Genomic DNA, 14,108 nt, shown 5'->3' on the forward strand with positions numbered 1-14,108 from the left:
TTTCCAAGCCACTAAATTTCCAAAATGTCCTGCATTAGTTACACGGTCGAAAAACTAAAAATCGAAATTTTTAGTTGTAAGTTCCACAATTTGAAGCGATGTTACAAACGTTTGTAAATCGGCAATGTTTTGCTCAGTCACGAAATAAACTCTTAATATAATGTTTTTGTTGCTGCCAGGCACATTGTAACTTAATAATCTGTTCTTCTGGCACATATAAAAAAACGCAACTTTATTCCGACATTTCGCCTGTTATTCAACAAGGCTTCCTCAAACTCTTAATATGCAAAACTAAAAAAAACAGACGTTATTCCACCGAAAAAACGCCTGTGGAGGAAAGTTCCCTAAACAAAATTAAAACAGGTCTGGCTACGATTCTCCGTCTATTAAACCAATAGCTGAACAGCTGTAAGGCTTTGCGTTTTTGTATAATCTGTATCTACGCTCACAACCACGTCTTTTTACCATAGGTTGGCAAAGTGGCTGCCGATAAACCTGAAGTGCGGTTCACCACCAAACCACGTCCTGTCAGTCTGACATTTGTAAATCACTTCCACTTTCCAGGCTTCGGTGCCACCATAACCTTGTGTAATTACTCAACTTTCTTCAATCTCCACTCTGTAGTCACACAGACTGACTGTCCGCTCCAGTGCTCGGTGAAAGTGACTCCGGTTCGGGCGATTTTCGCACAGCCGCGCTAATCCCTAATGACGAACCGGTGTGAAAACGAGCGGATATCCATTTAGAAGGCGATTAGCGGCGACAACAGATGAACGTGCAAACAGAACCTAAAGCTCCGGTAACAAAATGTAAACAAGCACGGCAGCTACGACTTAAAATTAACTGCCCGCTAATAGAGTGACCGCCACGAAAAAACGAACGGTGTGGGCAGATATACGTAAGTGGTGAATATTTTAACAGCGCCTGACAAACAACTGTAAGAAACCGGGTTGACCGTTTTTCTGCGCCATGATTTTCTACACATTTCGAATTTCTTTTACACGCTTTAGTGATCACTTCTGCTGCTTATAAGCTGAATCATCTACTGCAAAAAAATGCATTGGCACTGGAGAAAAAAAAATTTCACGGATTTAAGCTCGCAAATTACAACAGAATATTTCACAACAAGATGGCGTGTCTCATGCGAGCAACAATTACTATAGAAATCGTCTATATTTACTTTACAACAAAAACACTCCCTTCTGAAACAGACGAATTACCGAAGCCCGAAGCACTGACGGCTCCAGACGAAAACGCGATGCGTGGATTTAGAGATAATACGACGTAGACGCGGCTGTTGCTTCTCTTAAACAGCTGACGGTCAACCGACCCCAAGCGTGGAAACGGGATGTTGGGGTAAGGATTTGTAAACATTGTACGACACAGAATCTCCTGCGATTAGTCACCTTGCGTCAACACATACAGGAACAGTTTCCCACAAGAAACTGCGATTAAGGTAAGGGCGATGACCTCATAGCAGCATGACGTCCTTTACGCGTTATTCGTGGTCGTTCGGCAACGAAAATCAATCAACTTGTCCTGAAATAGTGTTCGTCAAGAAGAGTGTGACATGAACAACAGTTTTTAACGAGTTTGAAATACATAAAATATACGTGCTGTATTGTTATGACGTATCGTCTGCCATTCAGCGCGACTTCATCAGGGTTTACGTTAATTTTATGCCAGAAGAGCTGTCTATTTTAAATTGCAATATGCCTGGCAGCAACAAAAGTACAAAAAGAGTTTGATTCGAATAAGTTGGCAAGAAAACCTAAAGGTTGTCGATCTATAAAGATTCCTACATCGCTATTTCTGCGGTTTTACGACGCTCCTACCAAATAGCCCAAAAAATGTCGATATCGAATTATTGGGCGCGGTCGCACAGCCGATCGGCGTCGGGAAATATTGTCTCGGCGCAAACAGATCCTCCAGCATCCATATATTGACCCAAGCTGAGATCTAGCAGCGCCATAAAGCTAAACACTCGACATGTTTCGATCGGCGACGATGTTGTTTAACGGGCAAGGTTTGCCTCCCTCGTAAATGTATCGCCTCATGACTAATTGCTTTTGCATGCGTGACTTCGAGGAGCGCGGCCGGGCCATAAAACATAAAGTTTCGGGTTTATGATCTTGCGTTGGAATTTAGTGTGACAGAAGCAAACCAACCATCGTCCTTGTTAATTAATGGCAATGGGCAAGCATGATTAACTGTCGGTGAAGCTTTAACTATATCTACGATCTTAATTCCCTTGATTTGGCACTCTTTTAAAAAGGACAGAATTTTGTATTAAAAAATGCGCACTAGCTTTCGTGTTTACACCTGATGAAGCGAGAATAACTCGCGAAAGTTAGTGTGCATTTTTGAATACAAAAGTCAGTCTTTTTTAAAAGAGTGCCAAATCAAGAGAATTCAGTTCGTTGACATACAAAGACTGATACGGCGCGTTTAATAATTTGTATATGTACGATATATACCATATATATGTGACAAATGGAATGTTTCCATTCACGGGCATAATTCAACACCCAAGATTTGTAATACACACAATGACACAGTCCCCATGCAGCATGTAAACCAAGCCAAAGCTAATATGCTGATATCACTGATGATAAGCAGCGTTCGAAACGTTTGCTTACAAAGATTAGAATATTGGCTTTGGAGTTTCTATTCCATGTAATTAATCAAGTTTTTTTCACACCTGCACCAAATCCACCACGAAACGTTACAACCGAACTTTTTTTATAACCACGCGTTTAACAACTTGTGTACGTTTAAACATCAGTTTTCCAAGGTTACAAATTGCGTCTGTGTGATTGTCACGCTCGTATTGTGGTTCACGTGGATTTCTCTGGAATTTTTACTGCGTTTCATTTCATTTTAACGAGTTATTCAAGGAAATTGCGTGGGAACGTCGCCAACACAAAACAACAACATATTTTCTCCACCTTAGCCGGGATTCGATCCCAATCAGGTTTGCAGCTTGATATATTAAGATCGAGCGACTTGACTGATGTTACCAAAAAAAGCACTTATATCCAATGTCAAAATTAAAATGTAATTTAAGTTAAACCAAGCAGTTCAACTTGAAAAACACTTTGAAAGGTAATTTTCCGGAGGAACAAAAGTCATTCTTTATCAACAAACCGCTGTAATCTAAGATTTTAACAATAGCGCCTGGGAAGTACTACATCCGAACCAACTTGTAAGAAAAAGCACGCCTGGCTTTGTAACTTAACCCTTCTATTACAGCAAGCGACGATCTATACCCATATGTATCAGGCCCATCGGCACAAGACAAACTCAGAGAGGTCGTATTCAAATACTGACTGCTTATCGATAAACTCATATTTTAAAAAATGCACTTTCCAAACATGAACTGCCGCCGTCGTCCTAAGATATTATTTATTCATTCTTATCGACCGTGTTGCGACATGAGAGAGCAAACCAAGAAGTCACGATGGAATTTTCGACCGGTGAAGGTAAGGCCCTTGTGGTGTACAGGGCATATCTTATCTATTTGCAAAGGTGCTCGGGACTATTTATAGATAAATCAAAGGCCAGGGCTTGCCTGGCAATGTCCTGTCACTCCCTGGAGTGAGTTGTACCCCGAAAAGCTTTTAACACGAGTTTTACAGAAAGTTGTGGTTTGACGACTCGTGCAGATGCTCCCGTGTAGGCGAAAATTTTGCCAAAAGACTTAAGATGTTTAGTTTGGTCAACAGATAAGTAACACTGCGTCCATTTTTTCTGACAACTTTTTGTTATATTAGACGCCAATAGTATGATTTCTATTAATTTAAATAACAGATTGAGTTACCAGAAGTCATTCCTGTGACGTAAAGTTCTAGTTACGCATCAAAAACTTTCACTTCTTTAATACAGAAAGTTGTTTCGTCCACAGAAACAATACACACGAGTTTTACTGTAAAGGTCTGGATGTGAGATTTATTGAGAATAGTTTGGCACGCCTTTTATTTTCAAGATATATTTGTTTAATCATCCGTATTCTGGCAGACAATCTGAGGCGTCCCCAAGCGCAGCAGACAGATAGCAGTTGAAAGTTCAATATTTGTATATTTCGCTATATCAACATTCATGGGACAAAGCCATGTTAACAACAGAACAACTCTCCCCGAAGAATCTCGCGTCTACAAAGCGCTGAAAGATTCCTGCCTCAAAACACACATACTCAAAATTCCGCATCAAAACCTCTAACATTCCACTCCACTCTGTCGCAATACACGATTTCGAACCAAGTTCCTGGTTTTGAAACCTCACAGAAGTCCCTTTCATATTCGATATCCCCCGAGCCAGATGGTGGAACTGAGGGCATGTAACTTGATAACAATTTCCTGAGATCAATTTCATCAACACCAGTTGCACCACACAGCACACACAAAAAAACTCTTGGCGCGACTCAACCAAAACAAGTCGTAAGACATCATCTGCCAGTGTACATCAGGTACAACTTGACATTTCACAAAAACATATATGGAATAATAGGATTTAGCACGGAAATTCGTTAGGACAAGCGGAACGTGAAAGAACACATACTTTTTAAAACAGGCTGTTTTTCAGCAATAGAAAGAAAATATCCGCAATTTTTTAGCAAGTATCGCAGTCTCATTTTGCAATAAGAAAAACTGGCATTAATCAGGCGCAACAAAATACCCCATCCATTCTTTCACGAAAAAACAATAAACAAAGTTTCAAAACAAAACTTCTCACTGCAAGTCAACCACACAATTCCTCATATTGAAAGTACAAGGCGAGCTTATGGATTAAACTGTTGGCAGGACTGATGGGACTTCAAGATTTCGCGGAGCTTAGCGCTGTATGTTATAATTGCATCTCGCGGGGCGGCGTTTAATTGAAGAGAGGGCTACTTTGGTCCATCCATCACTAAAGGCGATTACAGCTTCGGTATTAATATGGCTTTCATATTGGAACGCGTTCGATCGCGAGTTTAATTGGAAAATACAAGGTTTGTCGGCTAACTGGCACAAGAGGAGGTACAGGCTTGGTGAGTATTAACACCAACGCCCATGACTTTATTATTTTATATTTGGACATCTATATTTGCTGAATATAGCCATTAATAGCTACGCTTTACGGTGGCGTTGTTAACCAAGAGTGTCTCGGACCCTCGTCGGCGCAACTTTTAGATAATCGTTAAAAATCTATCAAGTCGATTTGTTTCTATGTGAAAAATTTTTAGTTCCAGAAAGTTTGTTGTTATTCGCATCAAATTATTTATTTTATTATTTTTGAAGTATTTTCTTAAAACCGTCACGCGGCGCTCTTGCAAATTCGAAACGGCGCCCAGGACATCGCGGCGCACAGTTGAGAACAAATGGATTAGGTAATGGGTTTTTATATTGTAAAAACAAACACACGTTTGTTTAAAATTGCGTGGCTATTTTTGCGTGAACTGCTTCAATGAAGCAACAAAACTACACTGACAAAATGATACACGAGAAAAACCTTAAAAATACCAAATCTACGTCGAAATATGTAGTTTTCCTTATATGAGCTGATACGCAGAAAACATTACGTTGGCAAAGTCAGCGTGAGAATTTGAAATATTATGACACATTCCTCAAGTAAACGAGACCGCCAATACTGGGAGACTTCAAAAACTAAACGTTTCGCAACACCCACAATTTACCACTTTTAACCACAAGTTCACAACCTCTGCTCGTGCGAAACTATTTTGTTCGGAATGTTTTCGCTTTGCCACTCGTAAGATAATGTCACGTGTCACCAAATGATGGTGTCATGTGTCAAATAAATGATGCTGTCAACGAGTTAAAAACACCTGAAGTCAAAGTGAAGCTGATCTCATTTTAATGCGACTTGTGGTCATACCAAGCTTTTTGGACCACCCCGGGCTATGCCATAAGTCCTAAACAAATACACAATCTCGACTCTGGGTGCTTATGCAATATCCAGTTGCGTAATAAAGAAAAACATGTTACGTGCCCCCCAAAAAAGTCTATATTTTGATATGAAACTATCACATTGGCATGCAAATTGTTTCTGCGTTTAAGATCCCAATTTGCGCTCCAGAGTTGCAGCTTAATGTAAAGAAAATACAAGTCCACCTGCGGTGACGTCATTTTCATCACACCTTGCACCTGTTATGACGTAATCAGTAATAACGACTGCAGCAAAAGTGAAAGTTGCTAATTCTTGTTACAAAGCTTTTCGGTCCACTTTTTTCAAGTTTTCTACTTTAAATTACAACCAACCACGATAATAACAAAAGCTTTTTGCAAAAAAAAATGTGCCACGCTCAAAACTTTCGTCTTTCGGAAAGTAATTCAGCAGTCTGTTAAAGGCTTCCAAACCCTTACGCAGAGCAGTACATCCCGATGCCCCCGACCTTTACGTGGCCTACAAAGCCGTCGTCGACCCAATTGCGACTACATCTCTGTCTGTTTGAAGAGCTCGCAAAGAACGCCCCCCCGATAACAGGGCCGTCGTTATCTCCGCAGTCTTTTCAGAAGCACCCGACCGCCAAAGCGTTGCTCTTTCAGCTTCGTGTCCCATTAGACCGCAGTTTCCTGCGCTGGTCAAATATATTTGCCTTCGCCTTTTCGTCCAACACAGCTGGACTTCGCGTGCGACCGTTCCTAGCGGATGAGCCGAAATGTAGGGCTACGGATAACCTAATGAGAGGTCGCTTAATTCGTAAATCACTCGGCGAGCTTTGAAGGATATTTTTGGCGGCTGATGCATTTGTTTACCTGCGAGAATTGGAACAACAACTGCTAACTGAATATCTAGACAATATATACTTATTACGTCATACTAGTAGTAATAAAGACAGAAACAACGATGATCTCTTGGAATAGAAAGGGTTACGAACATTTTTAGTCAATACTCTTGTGGCGCCAATCCATATTGAAAAAATATCGAGCGCTTTTGGGAAAATTTACCGATAATCCGCGCAATATAAATTAGTCAATGTATCAACATACAAAACACGTTGCGATCGTCCGCGCAATTTACGAGAGCCGGAAAAAATGTTTCTAATTATGGGCGCCAATAAAGCGCTTTTAAAGTTGTTCGCATCCACAATCACACTTCTGGCGCCACACCGAACGTGTACAAGTCCAGATATACTTGGATAACAGCTTAAAATGACATATTTAGCTAAACAGAACGCGAAGTTGTATTTCCGGCTGCAAAGTAAGCAATCTTTTGTTGCGAAAGCGACCGTTCCGAAGGCTAACACAGCACCAGTCCTGCGTACACGACTTTTATTGCGATGCTGCTATAGCTTTGTAAGCCTTTCCTTACCCGAGCGTGGCACAACTACACCAACCCACACCAGCCTTAACATTCCAAATCGCCAAATTCGGAAGCGCTTGTGAAAACACGAACTGCCGACCGCGCGACCGCACCGACAAGGGTTGCCAGACAACGGCGATCACGTGACGGTGGTTGGAGGATCGTCGAGATGTTGATTTTCGATTATGAATCGATGTAAGTGGTTTGTGGTGGTTGCGCTTCTGTGTGCGCTTTTATCTCCGCCAGTCCAGCAGGTACAGCGTCGACTGGTATTCGAACGACACAGTCACCTTGACGCTGTATGAGTTTCGCCATGGGAATTGTGGGAAGATAGTTACTTTTTTATTAGCTGTACTTGCGCCATATTTACAAACACAACCGAGTTTCAAAAACTTCAAAAGAATTTCAATTAAAAACATCGCTAAAATATGCAAAGTCCATTCAAAACGGTGACTATAGTTTGAAACCTGCCTTCGTCGTTAAACTTAACAATCGCTGGCCCAGATCTGCCCCCTTTTGTGTATATGCATGTACAAGGACATACATAGCAGTTGTTGAACAAACTAAAGCATTTCTTCATGATTTTTTCGTTTGTTTGTAAACAATGGGCTTTGTTGCCAAAAAATAACTGTGACAATCCTCCTCAACCTCAATACAAAGGTACAAAAAACATCAAGTTAGACACTTGCAGAACTAAACACACAGATGTTTAGCACACTACCATGATAAACATAATTACAACTATGTTACCGCACTGCTGTCAGAGTATAAATCTAGGCAGAGGGTGCCACCACAAAAGTGCTGGTAAACGTACTGTATTATATTTCTGTACATTTAGTGGTTCATTTTGTTGCGTGGCGCTAAGCAACAAATCCGCCACGTGAATTAGCCTGCGCTAAGCCTTTACCTCATGACGTCAAACCAGTACAACTGCCTGGATTAAAACCTAAAATCCTTCATTAACAGGATATTTAATTTGGCTTTGCCGCTTTGGGGCAACAACACGATTTAATCCATACGCCGATGCCTTAGTAAACGCGGGCTAATTGCATTCTTGTACGCGGTGTTCCTCCTATACAAGGTCGTACCTAACAAGCGTTTTGTTGCGTCATAAACGGTTTTGTGACGAGAGACCGGGGTAATCATCGAGGGTTCATTAACCTCACACGTTACAGTTTCCTTACAACCAATAACTGGGTAATTGCAGGATATTAAGGGACCACATTCCGCAGAAATTACGCGAAGGATCGCTAAGTGATCTAATTAATGCTGTAGCGTGATCACAACAAAATCCTTACGCTGATGGGATATTTACTTGTTGAATTGTCTGTTACAAATGTGACGTCATATGTATTATGAAAAATTTGTAAAGCTTTATTGACAGGAAGTTCTTTTAGCAGGAACCACTAAAGCCTGTTTTCGAGCTTTGGATAATGCAATGTAGAATCACACGACATCCAAGCGCAGGCGTTCCTGAAGTTGTTTTTATTACGAACCACAACGGGACATTGTGGCGTCACAATCAAAGCGCGAAAAGCTTTAACGTCGACTCGCTAATGGCTGGAAACGCGATAGCGACAAAACAAGGTCACGTGATCGAGCGTAGAGGGCCAACACTCCCCCCTATTCAAGAACACGCCAGCGTTTAATTGATTGGAACCGGTTTCTTCAGATGAGAAAAACAAAGGAGTTTTGTGTGTTGGTGTAAAATTATCCTCGGCGTGTGGATTTTGGGTTTGGGTTTCGTGTTTTTGGTAAATAAGTGTGGAACGTGCACTCGTCCCATAGTCGCGAAAATGAGTTCGAGAACAAAATGTAAAAAAGTGACGAGTGGCCCTGAGTGTGGCCGGACTGACACACAGACATTGCTTCAAAATGTTTCTGCGTATACTTAATTCAACAAGCGAACTCACGTAATTATGTGTAGCTGCCAGGCATATTGTACGACACGTTACCCTGATGAAGCCTAGCTGAATAGCGTGCGAAACGTCGCTGAATAAAAGTATAATTCTTCCAGACCAATTGAAATCACATAATTCTGCCGCTGGTTTATTACAAATAAAAATAATGCTCACTAGAGGGCTAGATTCTCAAAATTAAGGAACAAGTCCATACAATTGTAAGTAGGAATTGAGTTGGTGTTATGTGCATATTTTCTTGGTTTATTTGCGCTTACTGGTACACTCTCCCTTAATGCGTATTGCACACGCCTTAAAGCGTCATAATTCGACGACAAAGCGGATTGTTGCGCAATGAGAAACGACGATTCGTGCGTCACAAAGAGGATTGTAAACTTTTCGAACCAAACCTTTGTTTGTCTTGTTTCAACAAACGAAAGTTGTTTAACGGAAGTGCATTTAAACGTGGAAAACTTTTTGCATGTTTGCAAATAAACTTGGGTGCGACGATACAGAAAAAAAATCACCAAAAGCATGCTTCAAAAGGGGCATTCTTTATTTTCACAGGAATAAATGCATAAGTTCTTGCGTCAGTTAAAATCAGCGCTAATTAAATGAAGTTAGACCGAGTTGGGGGCTGTGTATTACGTCATTTCTTTGTTATTTCTCAATCCCAAGAACACGACATTAGAAACACCCCCACAAATTCTTGTATAAACTCAATGTCGCGTTCAAAATTCCTGGAATTGTTGAGCTTAAGTTTTTTGGACGTTACGTTTACACAAAAAAGCGCAACAGCATGCCATACGGCGTTCTCTAAGTCACCCAATATCAACTTTCGGTCACATTAAACCTCTCTATCAATATTTCATCGCGCGGTATACGTTTGATCCATTGTTATGTCACAATAGCGCGACTGGGGGCGCTTTGACGCAGATGTTTCAAGTATAAAGTCTTCCTGGTGACGAAATAACCGCGCGAACTGCACTAAATCACAGTTTAGTTTATATTCTTCAAATGTACTAGACAAACAAGGGTGTTCCCCTAAAATACGAGGACTAAGTTAGGTCAACCATTCCATTTCTGGGCATAAACAGGAAAGGAACTGATTCATAAAGGTTGGTTTGACGTTCGGCGTCAAAACTTGGGGTGTTTAACTTCTAAATCAGCCCATTGGTCGAAAAAAATTTTAATTCGCTTAATCCGGATCAAGTATTCAGAATTAACCGAAGCTTTTTAAGATTGCCAATCATTTATACTTCCAAGTTCGTACGAATTAGTTCAACTGGACCTTTAATAACGCCGGTAATCGAACCCAGAAAAACCAGAGTGTGAAATCCGGACGACCCCTATACAATTTATTACACTAGTAAAGACGTCATGCTGAAAATTGTCTCCCTCGTTCCCCATGTCTTACTCAATAGCGCCACAAAGCGGTTATCGTGAGCAATACCTATGGCCACATGTGGCGCTCAAAAACAGGTCTGGCAGTGTGGCGTTTTCTTTTGGTTTGATGTTAAATTACAAAACCAAAAAGACTATTTCTGACCGACGTGTGTTTTTTAGTAGTAAACAAATATGGCGCAATGCGTTTTGCGGTTAAAATAGTCTTCAAAAATTAAAAATAAAACGTATATATGCACGTTTACAAATGATGCCACGAATCTATTCGAGATACTTAAACAAAAAAAGCGAAAATCCCGCTCATTATGAATGATAATGTTGCTGCCCACTTTAGGATTTCCATTAGCTCAATCATTGCCAAGTAAATGCTACAAGTTGCACATAAAAAGAGCAACCAAGAATGTGCCTGCGACAACCAAAAAACAGATTACATCGAAACTCAACACTAGAAGTTACCGGTTCGGAGGTTGTTGCATCATTCGAACTCACCCCAAGGGGTCAAAGACCAAATTCGGCGCAAAACGAACCCCCACAAGGTCAAACAGGGTCAAATCTATCCAAAAATCAAAAGGGCGAAAAGCTTACGCAAGATTAAATCTTCGTTACAGCGCTACACGTGACGTCACAAAGGAGTGATGGACGCACTGGAGAATATCGAAACAATGCCGGCATTGATTTTTGTTGGCAACGACGGACTTGTTTTTCGCAGTCGGTCAGCCTCCCGTATGATGTCATAAACACCCTTGTGCGTGCGCGCCCATGCGTGGAGAAGAGCTGACGCAATACTTAAAGATAGCAGCTGTTGTGTGCGTATGACTTGGGAGTTGGGGAGTTTAATTATTCCTTTCAAACTGGTTGTGTACAACGTTTAACACGGATACATGGTAAGGCGTGGGTGGGAAAACAAGTGTTTCCACCGTACGGGCGTTGACATTGTGTAGTTGCTCGTGTTTGACATCCATGACATGGGCGCCGCCTCTCGCACTGTTTAAAGTTTACTTTGTCGCGTCACAAGTTTAAAGGTATTACGTCACAAAGCAAATTACATGCTAATTGTGACATTTCACAATAGTTCGTTTGGTTGCGAAACAAAGTCGCTTACAACTACATGGATCTAGAATAGCAGGAAATTTGACAAAAAGGACGACCTATTTTTCTAACAACTTATTGCAAAATCATGCAGTAAAGGAACTACCTTTCCTTTGATTAAGTTTTCAAATGTTAAAATCTAGATAAAACACAGCAATTGCTTGGAATGTGTATTTTGAAACTGTAGGCCTATTTTAAAAACTTTTGTCACAATATTTGTGAATTTGTTAGGACAGCGCTTTTTTGACGTAGTATATGCTTTGCACCAAAAACGAGTTGTGTGCTTGCTGTCCAAATACTAAAGAGTTCCTATTTTAAAGTCAAAATAAAGTCATGAGCACAGAATTACTGAGGAACCAAATCCTTTTCTCTGAAATTTCCAACCAACGCGCCCCAACTACCCATGTAATCCGCACGACAACAGTATAAATATTTGCAAACTCTTTAAAATTAAGGACGACGCCAATTTATTGCAGCCCCGAAACTGCGGCCAAAGTTGGGAGTCAGGCTTGACTGCACGCACGTAACCTACAAGGCACCTGTTGTGGCCCCAATGTCACGTATCAAAAAAAATTGGCTCCATAACATACGCCCCACAGAACATGTTGAAAAAAAAGTTACGTCCGAATTTATTTTTTAGCGCATTCACTATATATGCACATGTATGTACTTTGCTTATTTTTTAATTGTGCACGTTTTTAAATTCAACATGCGCAAATAACAACTAGGGGACAGTAAAAAAAACTGCAATATGCAATAAGTCTGAATACAACAATTTAAATTTTAGCCGGCGTACAACAAAGCCATGATTCCGACTCTTTTAAACTTGCACATTAACGATTTCAGATATTTTCTAACATGCATACCAAACACTAACTTATTTGAATATGGAATTTCATGCAATAAATTATCATCTAATACCGGCATCCGTATTCAATTACAACACTACCTATTATTTGTAAAACCAAAAACAGCCGGTTTGGTACTGGTTGGATGGGATTTAATAAGTGCAGTTGATGAGACTTACCATGACCTCCATGTAGAAGTCGTCAAAGTGTTTGCCCTGAATGAGAAGTTTTTCAAGCGAATCCTCCATTTCAGAGAATTTTTCCTCCAACGTTTGTGTATGTCTTTTCGTCCAACGAAAAATCTGCAAGAAAAACTTTTGGTTTATTTTCGTCAGTTAATTACAAGCCATATTTTTTTGCAAAACTGTGCAGAAGTTGCTGCTTATGAAGTTAGTGGATACGAATTGTACCCAACGGATCAAGGTTGACTGAAAGGTACCACAAAGTGGAAATCTTTGTGCCTGCTAGTGTAAAATCTAGCCTAGTGCACAGTCAACATCTGCACTGATGAGACCTTACAGGTCGAAACAGTGTGTACACCCTGTCTGCAGCCCTTAATGGATACAAATTGTTGTTGAACACACCACAACATGGGTGGGGAAATTTCAGAAATTATCAAAAAGCAAATATAAGTGGAGAAAGTTTGATTTCACCACAGTTTCAAAAGGAGGTGATTTACATTTTTTCATTTCAAACTTGAACTTCCACAAAAAAATTGTTAAATAATATTTATTTTACTTACACAGTCACAAGATTGTTCGAACTGTTTGACCAGCAGGTGGCGCTCCAGTGTGAGTAAGCGTTCGTCAGCAACATGCACAAATCGCGATATCGCGTCATTGGTAGATTGGTAAGTGGATTCAACAATGTCCTTTCCACCTCTACAAAAATTACAAAACAACAAAATATGTTAAAGTATGCACTGGTAAAACACAAAAGATTTTTCGGAAAGATGGCCACTCACAATACCGTATTGCGAAAGAGAAGAATTTATCTACCTTTTGACTCACATATAGGTGAAACTTAGGAACACACAAGACAAGGTTTTAGCTTGGAAATTACAGCTTATTAATAGCAATTTTTTCACCTTTACAAACAATGCCTACCGTATGTAACATTTGTTTTATTCATCAAGGTTGCAACCAGACATATGTGATTTTTACTGTGTAAGAAGCAAAATTTTACAATTTTTTTTTACATCTTATGAGATTTTTACTGTTTCAGAAAAACAAAATTTTACTATTTTTTTGTTTTTCATCAACTCACCTCACAGCATTTTCCTTGACGCAATCTAGTTGATCGAGCAGACGTTGAGCTCTGCTATGAAGGTTCGCGATTTGTTTGTCATCCAGGAGCTGATTCATCTCCTTATGGTGCTCGCTCAGCATTTGGCGAGTGCCCTTGACTGTCGCCGGCATCGATTGTGATGTCATAGACAGGGTTTGGTGGCTGAAGTTATGTCGAACGGTTTCACAGAAGTGCACGAAAGAATCGATTGTCTGAGAAAAATAATACAAACTTTACTTTTTTCTTTATGTTAATTTCATGTCATGAAAAACACTTTATTTGA

At 40.2% G+C, this 14,108-nt stretch overlaps 1 protein-coding gene across 2 annotated transcripts in view; it reads right to left on the minus strand.

The window, feature by feature from the left end:
• LOC145906753 (puratrophin-1-like) overlaps positions 1–14,108 on the minus strand; it is a 32,968-nt gene that overhangs the window by 16,727 nt on the left and 2,133 nt on the right. For both annotated transcript variants that reach the window (XR_014402859.1, XM_082994207.1), the window contains exons 7-9: positions 13,805–14,037; positions 13,281–13,419; positions 12,718–12,840 (exon numbers count right to left, since the gene is read on the minus strand). Coding sequence is in view for 1 of the 2 variants with exons in the window: in XM_082994207.1 (XP_082850333.1) it covers positions 12,718–12,840; positions 13,281–13,419; positions 13,805–14,037 (495 nt within the window). In the remaining variant the exon portion in view is untranslated. The remainder of the gene's footprint in view (positions 1–12,717; positions 12,841–13,280; positions 13,420–13,804; positions 14,038–14,108) is intronic.

This window comes from Ascidia mentula, chromosome 6, assembly GCF_947561715.1.
Source record: "Ascidia mentula chromosome 6, kaAscMent1.1, whole genome shotgun sequence".
Classification (NCBI taxonomy): Eukaryota; Metazoa; Chordata; class Ascidiacea; order Phlebobranchia; family Ascidiidae; genus Ascidia; species Ascidia mentula.